Source organism: Lepisosteus oculatus, chromosome 1 (assembly GCF_040954835.1).
Source record: "Lepisosteus oculatus isolate fLepOcu1 chromosome 1, fLepOcu1.hap2, whole genome shotgun sequence".
Taxonomy (NCBI): domain Eukaryota; kingdom Metazoa; phylum Chordata; class Actinopteri; order Semionotiformes; family Lepisosteidae; genus Lepisosteus; species Lepisosteus oculatus.
This window is the reverse complement of record NC_090696.1, coordinates 28,992,250-29,004,440: the sequence shown is the minus strand read 5'-3', so window position 1 is coordinate 29,004,440 and position 12,191 is coordinate 28,992,250. Positions and strand designations below refer to the sequence as shown.

General features: G+C 46.8%; 1 protein-coding gene across 1 annotated transcript; it reads left to right on the top strand.

The window, feature by feature from the left end:
- The first annotated feature begins 264 nt into the window (after positions 1-264).
- rpia (ribose 5-phosphate isomerase A (ribose 5-phosphate epimerase)) lies at positions 265-10,725 on the top strand. The gene is made up of 9 exons (XM_006629567.3): positions 265-509; positions 2,580-2,640; positions 2,868-2,923; positions 3,147-3,206; positions 3,479-3,543; positions 5,660-5,728; positions 5,815-5,956; positions 7,448-7,547; positions 8,673-10,725. Exons 1-9 carry the CDS (start codon positions 321-323, stop codon positions 8,768-8,770), a joined length of 840 nt encoding a protein of 279 aa, XP_006629630.2. The 5' UTR covers positions 265-320; the 3' UTR covers positions 8,771-10,725.
- Positions 10,726-12,191: the final 1,466 nt, after the last annotated feature.

Below are 12,191 nucleotides of genomic sequence, written 5' to 3'. Positions count from 1 at the left end.
TCAATTCCATTCAAGCTGAATGCAGCAAACCCGTAAATCTCAATTTACAGACTTCAAAATACGCAAACTGTTCGCGTACACTCATACAAGCAACATTTGACTCTGTACAAAAGAGTTAAATATGAACACCGTGCGACCGGTATGCACTGCATTTTGGGAAGTGTAGTTCACATTGGGACCAACCCACTCGTAACTCGACCGTTCAGCAAATTTAAAAAACTACTATTACCGGCTCGGGTTGCGTTGCAGACAACTGCCGATTTTTTTTTTTGCACGACTTCCTGAGGTAGTGGAGGCCGGCGAGGCAAGGGGGCTGGATTATGAGGTTACAAAGGGAAATCTGTGAGACTCTCGCAGCTGGCTTTCTGGGGAGGCCGGGGAGTCTTGGCAGGAAGATATTCGCCGAGGGACACGTGTTTTCGTGTAGGCGCTTCTGCTGCGGGAGGAGAACCATGGCTGAAAATGCAAAGAAGCTGGCCGGCTATGCTGCCGTGGACAATCACGTGCAGGTAAAGACTATGAATGACTCCGGTAATACCTGTGCATTTCTTCTAATTGACAGATCGCTGCAGGAGGGACGTGCGCTGTGTTTTAATGAAGTGCACAGCACTTAGCAGAGCTACATACCCGAGGTTTAGCAGCGGCGCTCTTTGCACAGAGCTGTTGCACGGGGTGGTTGTGCAGGATTGATCACTGTATAATTAAATTAACCCCCCTCCTGAGTCACAAGACGTCGGCTCAGCTTGAGGGCTCAGAATTATATCTGCTGCATTGAACCTATTGTGCCTCGTCATGGTGAAGAAAGCTCGTTATTGGAGTCTCCCTCGTGTCAATAAAATTTCGTATGCTAGTTTTGTTCATATATTAAACTTCATGAGTAAGCTTCTTGATCACGTACAACCTGGTCTTCCGTTCCAAATTAGGTTTCAGTCTTTAACCCTCATTTAGCAGTTAACAACATGATTCCGTAGTTTAACAGGGTGATTAGCTTACCCTCCAGATGCCTGACCCGTAAAGTTGATCAGTGTACAGCAGCAGCAGGTTTCGCAACTATGCAGTGTTTGCAGAAAGCAAATACAGTTTTTTTTCCCTTCTGTTGCAGTGGGAGTTTGCAAAAAAAAAAGGCAGTATATTGTCTTTTAGCCCCGTACTTGTGTTTTGAAAGAGCACGTGTTCTGGCCCGCAGGAGCCCCTGGTCCGAGGGCAGGTGTCAGCTGAGCTGCAGACCCTGACGCAGCTGGGACTCTTCCCTGCGGTCAGCAGCAGCAGAATACACGCTCTCGTGCGCGCGGTACCTGGTTTTCGTCGAAACCTTGTAGCCGATTACTGCAGAGCTCGGTCATTTCTGCAAGCCGCCCAATGTCCTACCAATACTGCATTGCTGTTTTTGTCACAGGGATGCATTTTCAAGCGCAAGTCAAGTTACTTAATAGACGATTTTGGGGACCAAATGTCATGTTTGTGAATGTTATCACTGATCAGTAACATACTGCTACAAGAGAGAATCCATAAACTGTGCGTTTGCAATAAATACGGATAATATGCGTCATCCGAGTGGGAAAAGCGAGGTGTTGACAGATTCACTCTTCCAAAGGCCTGCATGGGAGCTCTGTTATCAGAGAGTGTCTCAGACTGGGTGTGAATTGGATGCTGTAAACACACTGTTGTGGGGCAACATTTGTGGTCAGTTTTACCCACAACAGTTCTTCCTGTTTTTGATTACTAGACATACAGACAGATGCAATGCAAGAGCCACTTAATGCAAATGTTAATAATAATAATAATAATAATAATAATAATAATAATAATAATAATTTTGGCATTTATATAGCATGTTTCATCTCAAAGTGCTTTACCTAGGAGGGGACCCTATTCATTCACCACTGAAGTGCATTGTTCCCAGTCACCAAAGAGGTTCCACCTACTGGTCCACCGACACCACTTACAGCAGCATTCATAGATCGTGAGCACCTAATCAACAAACAAGCTCGATGGGCCAAATGGCCTCTCCTCATTTAAAATCTGTATTTTCTTCATCTTTTTAACCTGATTTTCCGCAGAGGTCTCCTATCCCAGTACTGACCAGGCCAAGCCCTGCTGGGCTCCTGAGCCCTGGTGAGATGGGGCTGCAGCATAGTGTACAGTGGAGGTAGAAGGGGCTGTTGCAAAGGGGAAAAGGTTTTACAGCTCTGAATGTGAAAGGAAATGAATAAAGACAGCAGTTGCACGTAGTCACCTCCCCCCCTTGAAGAGTCGGCCCCTCTCTGTCGTGCCCAGTAGTTAGTGGTGCAGGTAGATGCTGCCCCCTGGAAGATCTTGTCTCCGAACTTTCTTCATCTGCAGCTGGACTGAGACAGGAAATCCAGCCGTGTGACTGAGATAGAAGTACAGGTGTGATTGTGAGACCCTGTGCAGGCCAGAGGAGACCTCTTCTTTAAACAGCTGCCGTCTGCTTGTCTGGAGCTCTGATGCAGTTAGTGAGCTGGTGTGTCCACACTTCAGGACATGCTTTAGATCAGAAAGGCACCAAGAGGAGCAAGAAGCACGTGACCTTTCCTCTTGTTGCTCTTAACCCTCAGAACAACCATGCTGTTGGTGTGGGCAGTGGCACCACTGTCGTCTACGCTGTGGACAGGCTGGGTGAGTGTCCCTCTCTCCTTTTTTCCTTCACCTCCTGGTACCTTCCCCCTGTTGTCTGAAGCAGGAAGATTCCAGCTGCACACACGTGGCTTGGAGCAGACGGTTCTTCTTCTTTGTCCTTTTCCTGGCTGGGCAGTAGTTAAATGCTGGTGTTGCTCAGTTCTGGTGGGAACCTGTAAGGGCCAGTCTCAGGATGCTGACAGATACTCTGCTTGTGTGTTTTCCAGCGGAAAGAGTGCGACAGGAGAAGCTGAACATCGTCTGTGTCCCAACATCCTTCCAGGTCAGTGTGTCGGCCTGCCCGTCATGAAGAGAGGGAGCGAGTTCAGCGAAAGTGTGAATTCCATAGTACCATAGTTGGAGAACCACTGCATTAGATAATTGCCTATGAAGTTAACAAGTTGTAAGTTTGTGCTCTGTGCAGCCTTGTGTGTAGATGGACCTGGATGCACCTGGAGATGGGGTTCCCCTAGCTCTGTCAACTCTTTTCTCTCTCCTGTTTTCAGGCCCGTCAGCTGATTCTACAGAATGGTTTGACCCTGACTGACCTTGACCGGCACCCTGAGGTACTTTTCACAGTGATGGGGGACAGCTGCACCACAGCAGGAACCAAAGAGAATCCTAAAACTCGTTTTAAAAGTTCACACACATCACAAGGATGATCTGATATATGATCAGTGAAATAATTGACTTTGGTCACTCCTTTTAGTATTCTTACAAGTTCCTAGCGTCCTAGCATCAACCTGAGTGCGCAGACAGCACGAGAGCCAATTCTGAGGTGATTGCACTGCGCGTCGTCTGTGGGTCCTGCGACTGTGACTGTGTCTGTCGTCCACAGCTGGACGTGGCGATCGATGGAGCAGATGAGGTCGATGTGGATCTCAACCTGATCAAGGGAGGCGGGTGAGAGGCTCTTGATGTGTTTGGAAGGGCCTTGCACACGTGAACGTGCTCACACATACTAATGTGAACTCACAGGGGCTAAGAGCAACTCCTGGATTCATTAGAGGCTACATGGATACAAAAGCAGCAAACGAAAACCCAGCTCTCTCGAGCCATGGTTAGACCAAAAAGAGAATGCTGTCTTAATCGATTATAAAGCAAACAGTACACTAGAGTGGCCAGCTACCAGTTCTGTGAATCACATGGTATACCAAAAGTGAGCGACTCTACAGACGCACCTCATGTACAGGTAGTGGACAAAAAAAATGGAGACGGCCGTTGTAAAGTCATTTAATAGGGCATTGGGCCATCACGTGCTTCCAAAATGGCCTACATTCACTGTGGCAGAGAGTATGCCAGTGTCAGAATTCTACAGGAGGGATGCAGCGCCATTATTCCATGAGAAAGTCAGTCATATCAGGCCAGGTTGATGAAGTTGGAAATGATGTCTCAGGTGCTCCAAAATATCTCATAAATGCTCAACTAGGTTCCAATCTGGTGACCGAGATGGATATGACATTGATAACATCAGAGTCAAGCTCATCAAACTACGGGATGGGGGCATCGTCATCCTGGAAGATGCCTCTCCCAACAGCAAAGAAGTGCTGCAACATGGGATGAAGATAATCATTAAGCACCATTAAATACTATTTAGCATTGACCTTGATTTCTAAAGGAATGAGTGCACCCAAACTATGCCAAGAAACGGTGCCTGGTAACATTATGGAAGCACCAGAACCTCTTGCTGTTGGAACCATGCACTCAGGGCTGTAGAGGTCTTTAGGTTGGTGGCATATGTGCACTTGTTTGTTTGTCAAGAACATGGCGACACATGATTCATCTGACCACATCACAGTTCTCAGCTGCTCGATAGTCTATTGCCCTTTGCACCACAGGACCGGCAATCATTGCTTTGCTAGGTGTGCTGACCTTTCGCACACTGCCACCCGACTATGGTATCCTGCTCTGTAGAGTTCTCAGCAGACAGAATTTGCAGTAGTTTCATATTTAGCTGCTCACCTGTTTTGTCTTGTATTTCAAATTAATTTTAATAATGGATAACACAATACTAGAGTACATGCTTTTTCCCCACTGTTGCCCTTTGATGATGATGTCTTTCCAGCTCCATGGTGACATTACTTTAGACACTGTTGATCGTGAGACATCAGCAAGTTGAATTGTCCTGGCCACTGAAGGTTCTGCCAGAAGCACCACAACAATCACAAAAAGTCACTGAGGCCTTCGCTAACCATAACTAGACGTGTCCAGCATTTTTACCCATGACCCTCGGCATGCTGGGATGTCATTTACTTCATTAACACTTGAGCCGCAGCTGTGTGGAAGCTCTTGTTTTCATATGTTCCGGATCCCTCATTTACCCAGGTGTTTCCATTTGTTTGTCCTCTACCTGTATGTGCCCTTCCGTTAGTCCCATTTACAGATTCCACCACTCTAGACATTACAGGGCTGTAGTAGAACTCCTCTGTCATTACTGGGTAATCTCTTACAGCTTGAACTCCCAACTTTCTTATCGGGCAATACTACTGAGACACTGGCATGGCAGTGTATGGTATTATTGTTACTCACCAAGTGTGTTTTTTCTCTCATGCTAAGGTACTTTAAGTGCACTGGCTATCTGGCCTGTTGTCAGGAGTGATCCACTGTCCTTATAGGATACTGCAAATAAATGTTTATACATCTTTTGAATCTCAGTAAAAAAAAAACACATATTGCTCAATAGTGGTCATATTTACTAAATGTAAAGTAGTTAGAGAATATTTACTGAATCGGCAGTTCATGTCAAGTCAAAAAAATGTGACCCCAGTGAGAGCACAAACATCAGTAAATTAATCAGAATTAAACCAAACGTTCCACTGAGAAGTAGCAGTTGTCAAATGTTATTCTAGCAATTTTCAAAGAAATGGTAAAGTTGGGAATTTTATTCTTGGAATTTGTGATTATTGGAGTTGCTGGGATACAAACCTGGTGAAGGAACCTTCTGTTCTCCACATGTTCCCTGTCCTCTGGGCTTCTGCTTCTGTAGAGTGTTTCCATGTGGTCTCCTTCCTTCCTGCAGGGGCTGTCTGACTCAGGAGAAGATTGTCGCTGGTTGTGCCAAACGTTTCATTGTCATCGCTGACTACAGGTTTGCTCTGTTCCTTTCAGAGTCTTTCCAAAGACAGTTTTGAGCTGCTGAGTTGACTGCTGTCTCCTCTCCCTCCCCCCCCGCAGGAAGGACTCCAACACCCTGGGGCAGCAGTGGAAGAGAGGGGTTCCAGTCGAGGTCATCCCCATGGCTCATGTGCCTGTTGCTAAGGAGATAGAGCGCAGGTTTGGGGGCGTGGCAGAGCTTCGCATGGCTGTTAGTAAAGCGGTAAGGAAAAATGGGCTTCCTGTATAGAGCATAGAGTCACAGGGAACACTGTTGTCATACAGTCGCAGAGGAACAGACAGGAACGCAGCTCTGTCACACAGTCACCGAGAGACGGACAGGAACGCATGGCTGTCACACAGTCACAGGGAGATGGACAGGAACGCATGGCTGTCACACAGTCACAGGGAGACGGACAGGAACCCAGCGCCGTCACACAGTCACAGGGAGACGGACAGGAACCCAGCGCCGTCACACAGTCACAGGGAGACGGACAGGAACCCAGCGCCGTCACACAGTCACAGGGAGACGGACAGGAACCCAGTGCCGTCACACAGTCACAGGGAGACGGACAGGAACCCAGCGCCGTCACACAGTCACAGGGAGACGGACAGGAACCCAGCGCCGTCACACAGTCACAGGGAGACGGACAGGAACCCAGCGCCGTCACACAGTCACAGGGAGCACACAGGAACCCAGCGCCGTCACACAGTCACAGGGAGACAGACAGGAACGCAGCGCCGTCACACAGTCACAGGGAGACTCACGGGAATGCAGCGCCGTCACACAGTTGCCGAGAGACAGATGGGAACGCAGCGCCATCACACAGTCACAGGGAGACTCACGGGAATGCAGCGCCGTCACACAGTTGCCGAGAGACAGATGGGAACGCAGCGCCATCACACAGTCACAGGGAGACGGACGGGAACTGTGCTCAGATACTGTGCAATTATACAGTTACTGAGAGACAGATGATGAATACAGTGGTTTCTGATATCTTGGCCAAGTATATCATGAGTGTGATGTAGATGCCCATGCAGAAGGCTAGTTTTGGAACTATGGTCATGGAAGGGTCATTTCAATAATCTAGGACTCTGTAACACGTGTGACAGATACCTGGATCTTAACAATACTCAGAGCTTGGTTTTAGACAGTGCTGGTGAATTTGTTTTCAATAAACAAATAGCAAATTTGGCAAAGTAATGTAAATAATTCTTAATAGTCATTTTATTCATGTATTTTAATTAAAGAGGAAGTTGTCATTTAGTAATCAGCTTCAGACCTGCAGCTCCTCAGCCTTCCTGCTGCTTCTGTTGTCTTCAGCTGTGATAATGTCTGTCGGGTGATTAGAATGAGTGACTCAGATCAGGTGTACTTTCAATGGCAGACACGTATTCTAACACTGCTGAGACCATTTTGGATATTCAAATATGTGCCTGGCTTCAGCCTCTAAAGCTCATTCAGTTGTTTCTTAAAAGGAGATGGTATATCAGCTTCAATAACATGGCTGTGTTTTTAGTTCCAGACTCCCACAACCCTCTGAATAAAGAAATGCCTCCTGTTGTCAGATTGAAATGCACTTCCCTGTAGTTTCCACTGGTTCGTGTTTCACGGTTCATTCAAAGAAATTCACTGGGGTCACATTGTCAATGTCTTTGGGACTAAATTGCTTTGCACTTGGGTCTTTATTTGTGTGGCTTGTCCCTCCTTTAGGGCCCAGTGGTGACGGACAACAGCAACTTCATTTTGGACTGGAAGTTCGATCGGGAACACAACTGGAAGGAGGTGAACACGGCCATCAAGATGATTCCAGGTAGGGTCCCTTGGCCCCCTCTTGCAGTCCGGTTCACGGGAGAACAGGTCCAGATGTGACAAGGAGGTTAGGAGGTTCAACAGTTCTGTTCGGAAGCTGGCCACCCAATTCGGGGACCTTGCCCAGCTGCAGTTTGAGGAGTTCTGGCCATTGCCTTTCCTCAGAATGAGAACCGGGTTTAACACACTCTGGCCTGACACAGTCTGAGAAACTGGAAAGAAGAAACAACCCAGATGAGGCCATTCAGACCGTCTCGCTCAGTTGGTATTTAGTTGATCCGGGGATCTCACCCAGCTATTTCTTAAAAGAAGCCAGGATATCAGCTTCAACACTATCGCTTGGTAACTTGTTCCAGACTCACACAACTCCTTGTGTCAGTAAGTCACTTCACCCACATGGCCATGCTCTGTGTAAACTGAAATCCAGTTTAAATGTGATCCCTGGGTTTCTAAGAACAGGGCTAAAACAGAGGGGCCAGTCTTTTGTGTGTAATTGGGTCTCTGTTGGAGTTTTTCAGCAAGAGGGACTTTATACTGCTTTTCCTGTTCCATTCTTTCTCACTGCACAGTAGTATCCAGGCTATGCTCATAAGAACATTTAAAGGTGCCCAAAAGGAGGAGACCGTTGGCCCACTAGCTCATTTGATTCAAGAGGATAGTTATTATTCCACATCTCATCTCTCTTGGAAAGATTAGCAACTTCACAATTACATTTTCAAATACTATGGGACAAACTTTGTCAGCGAGTGGAACACTTCTGCCAAACACCCTGCGTGCAGGTCTGTGCTTTTGTCACAGACTGAGAGAGGCTCTCAATGCAGTATTCAGGTTGTATGCAATGCATCCTGTGTGCAGTCCTGGTTCTGGAGAGCTGGTATATCTGCAGTACGGGTTTTCACCCAACTGTGGTTTCTCCACTGGCCCTCCTGGGCCAGGACTGGTCTCTGGACAGGATTTATTCTGATATGGTTTTCTGTGAATGACATAAGAATGTATGTATGTGTTGCCTGTTGTAGTGTATTGTCAGCCAGTCCAGCTCTTCTTGAATTTGGAGTCTGTACTGGGGGGTGTGGCCCTGCGCTGCCACCCTGTGGCAGGGCTGATGTTTCCCTCTGCTGTGTTTCAGGCGTGGTGGAGACAGGGCTGTTCATTGGCATGGCAGCACGCGTGTATTTTGGAATGCAGGATGGCTCTGTGAAGATAAAAGACTCGCCGCACCACTAAGAGGCACACAGATGGCGCAGCACCTGCTGTCTCAGCCCACAGCTCACCTGAAGTGCCTATCTGGACCAGTCAGTCTGCCCTCCAGCTCCACATCGCCAGCGAACTTCTCAAGACCGGCTGCATGGCCTCCTCTTGTTTGGACTTGTTCTTATGGACGGGCGGTTGCCTTCTTTTTCTTCTTTTTCTTTGCAGCAGAGTCCTGGGAGATGTCTCGGGACAATATTTAGCACTCTGAAGTGGCCTTGTTCTCCACATTTCAGTGGTTGCCAGTTGGTGGTCTCTTAGCTGGTCTACCCAGTGCCTGCACTCTTCTATGAAGAGGAGGGGCATCTGTGGTCTGTGACCTGTGACCTCAGCTCCACAGGTTTAGCCTATGTCAGTTTTGCCTTAGTTTCCAGCTTATAGCTGGAACTCTCCAGTCTGGACATCCTGCCGCTGGCAAGAGTACAGAGGTGTGCCACTCAGGCCCCCCTCATTTTATATTGCTTGGGCACAGAGGTCCCTAATGTTCTTGAAATCTTGGTTCAGATGCACTTTTTGTTTTAATTCTTTTCACTATTCCCAAAGTTTCACATATGCACGTAAATCTGTATTTCTTCGTCTTTTGTGTGCCTTGTCGTAGTTTTAGACTGTAGTGATGAGACTGTCCCTTTGAGTGCTTCTCTACTTTTTTACACAGCTGCAGCTACTCCAAGCCAGTGCGATCTCTGTATGTGTGCAGTATAAAACACTTAACTTGTGCCTCCGGTTGATGTCCATGTCAGCACTGGCTGCAGCCCTTCAGAAAGTCTGTAGAAGACCAGATAAAGAATGCTTCTTAGTAACCTTACTATCATTTGCAGGCTAGGATTCGTGTATCTGCGACACGTTATCCTCAAGGTCACACGGATCTCTGTGTGGCAAAACAAAAGTTGTTCAAATGTTCTACAGCAGTGTAATTATATGCACTGTAATTTTCTATGTCCAAGGGGAGGAAGTTCCTTAAACCTGAAATCCTTAAAAATAACTTGGTATATTAATGTTGTAACCCTTCTGTAAATAATTTGTTCTGGCCTGAAATCATTCCTTTTTTGTTGACTAATTCAATCCCCAAACAAGCCTTGCACTGGAGCTAAAGGTTAAGGAAACCTGCCTGTACAAAATACCAAATGCATGTACTTTGAATGTATACTTGTACTGAATACTGTTTTATTGATGAGGCGATTATATGCTGTGCCTAATAGTGTTGTCCTTGTAGAGCACTGTGGGAGTGGCCTTGTCTTGAGTGCTCTGAAGTCTGGTTCACACAGCAGTGTGCACACAGACCTGGCAGCGTGTCCCTGAGCTTCAGTATTCTCCCATCCAGAACGGCAGTCATGCTGACAAGGACTGAACCAGCCCTGTATCGACCAGCATGCACAGCAGCAGAGTGTAATCAGCCTGCTGAGTAATGTTCAGAAGTATGCTTGAGCTTCACAGGTGCAAGAGCACATAGAACACAGCTCATTCTTATTCCTTTTGGGCTGAAATCTGTAAATTGACTTGCTACCAGCATTCACAAAACTAGAAAATAAGCTTGTGGTTTGGATGGAGGCCTTTTCTTGCCACCTTGGTTTCGTAGTTGTCTCCACCTACAAAACCTGATGTTGCATGTCTCCAAGAGCATTTTCTCTCTGTCCCAGAATTCTCTCACTTCCTCTCAGGCCACAAGAGGACAGGGGGGTAAGATTACTTTGGGCGCATTGCCCTGGCAGCGCTGAACTGGCCTTGTTCTGGAAATCCTGATTGTTGTTCCGTGACAGCACTGGGAAATGGTTTCACCATATCAAGTTCACAGAAAGCTGGTTTGGGAAGCTGGTGGTTTAAATGGTTTTAAGTTTCAGACCATGAGTTTCGTTGTGTGCTGCCAGTTCAGCTTGCTGTGAAGTGTGAAATCTCTGCAGTGGGCTACAATAAAGGACTCTTAACTGTGCAAACCTTTGTCTTCAACTTTCTCTTGATTTTTGTTCTACATTTTCTACAAGTGAAAGTTTGGAGTGACTGACTTTAGCCAGGTTCTTTCCTTCGTGTGCGTACCCGTGTATATAACTGCAGAGCAACAAGTAAAGGTTTATTCCATGCTGAAAAGAGAAAAACAACATTTTGGCTATGGAGCCTTCTTCAGCCTTCTGCTCTGACGCACCTACCTATTTGCACTGTATATGAACTGTCCTGTCTTGTCTGACACGGTGTTGTTTGTGCGTTGGTGGAAGAGGTGATGATGAGGAGGGGGAATGGAAGCTCTTGCTGTGCCCGGCTGGCACTAGTGGGGGCAGTAAAGTCCACTGGTAAAATGTAGCTGCTAGATGGTTTTAAATGAAGAATCTCTTGGTATTATAGGATTATTTAAACTCACAGGGGAGAGGAAGTGCAGACAGACTCCACTGACCCGCCCACCTTTCAGTCACTTGTTTTATAACACAGGAAATGGTGCCCTGCTATGGGTTCACCTCTGACCAGAGGAAAGACACATCCCTGACCAACAGTGCCGCGTGTCTGCAAGCGCTTGGGTGTCCACAGGGGGCTCCGTGTTGCTGTGAGCCAGGATAACCCTGGATGACTAGTCTCACCCCAGCTTCAGCCAGGCTCACATCTACTTGGTCTGGCAGTGGTACGAGACGCTGGAAGCAATGAAACGTGAGTAGAGTAAAATAAGTAATTGCTAATGCTCTGCTCACTTCTCATTGGATTAAATTAATTAATGGCACCTCATGGCTGTGCAATGTAGGTTTGTTTCAACCTGACAGCGTTTCCTCTGGATGGAGTAAGAGCATGAGATACTTGCTCCTCCAACTTAACCTTCTGTCACCAGCAGAGGGTACTGCAGGGTAACTTTTTGACTGGAGCAGTGCCTCCTGTCATGTTTAATAAAACTAGACTGGAGAAGAGAAAGAACTACAGATGTTATTTCTAGACATCTAACTCATAATGCCTTCTTGCAAAAGTCAGCTAGCTAAATGTGGAAGAATCACTGTATGAAAAATTGAGTCTTTGGGTTTCCAGCAGTTTTTATGCTTTGCCAGCCCTGTGTATACCAGTGTGCAATTATGTTTGTTCGTGTTAGAGTGTATGGGGAGTGCTGAGTAGCTTGTTTCATGGGATATGCAACATTTACATTTACTTGGTCCAGCTGAGGCTAAGGTACTCTTGTCACAATCAAGATATTTAATATCTGGGATCAGTGCTACATCTCAGCGGGAGGTTAAGTTCCACTGCTATATCGTAAGAGCTGTGCAGCTTGTACTTTGCTTGCCTGCATCGTCTCAGGATCTTCGATCCATTAATCCACTAGAGTGCACTGCTGAGCAGGGGATTCTAGACAAGTGCTTCGCAGATGTTTTGATGCAAGTGTGAGCCCTTCAGTGGGAAACCATACAGAGTGACCTGTAGGACTGTTGTCAAT

What these genes read in the sequence shown, in the direction of transcription:
- rpia (XM_006629567.3), top strand. Translation starts at nt 321, where the DNA reads ATGAGGTTACAAAGGGAAATCTGTGAGACTCTCGCAGCTGGCTTTCTG. An exon ending in GTGTCCCAACATCCTTCCAG is followed by an intron (nt 2,924 to 3,146) that starts GTCAGTGTGTCG and finishes TCCTGTTTTCAG; the next exon opens with GCCCGTCAGCTGATTCTACA. An exon ending in AACCTGATCAAGGGAGGCGG is followed by an intron (nt 3,544 to 5,659) that starts GTGAGAGGCTCT and finishes TCCTTCCTGCAG; the next exon opens with GGGCTGTCTGACTCAGGAGA.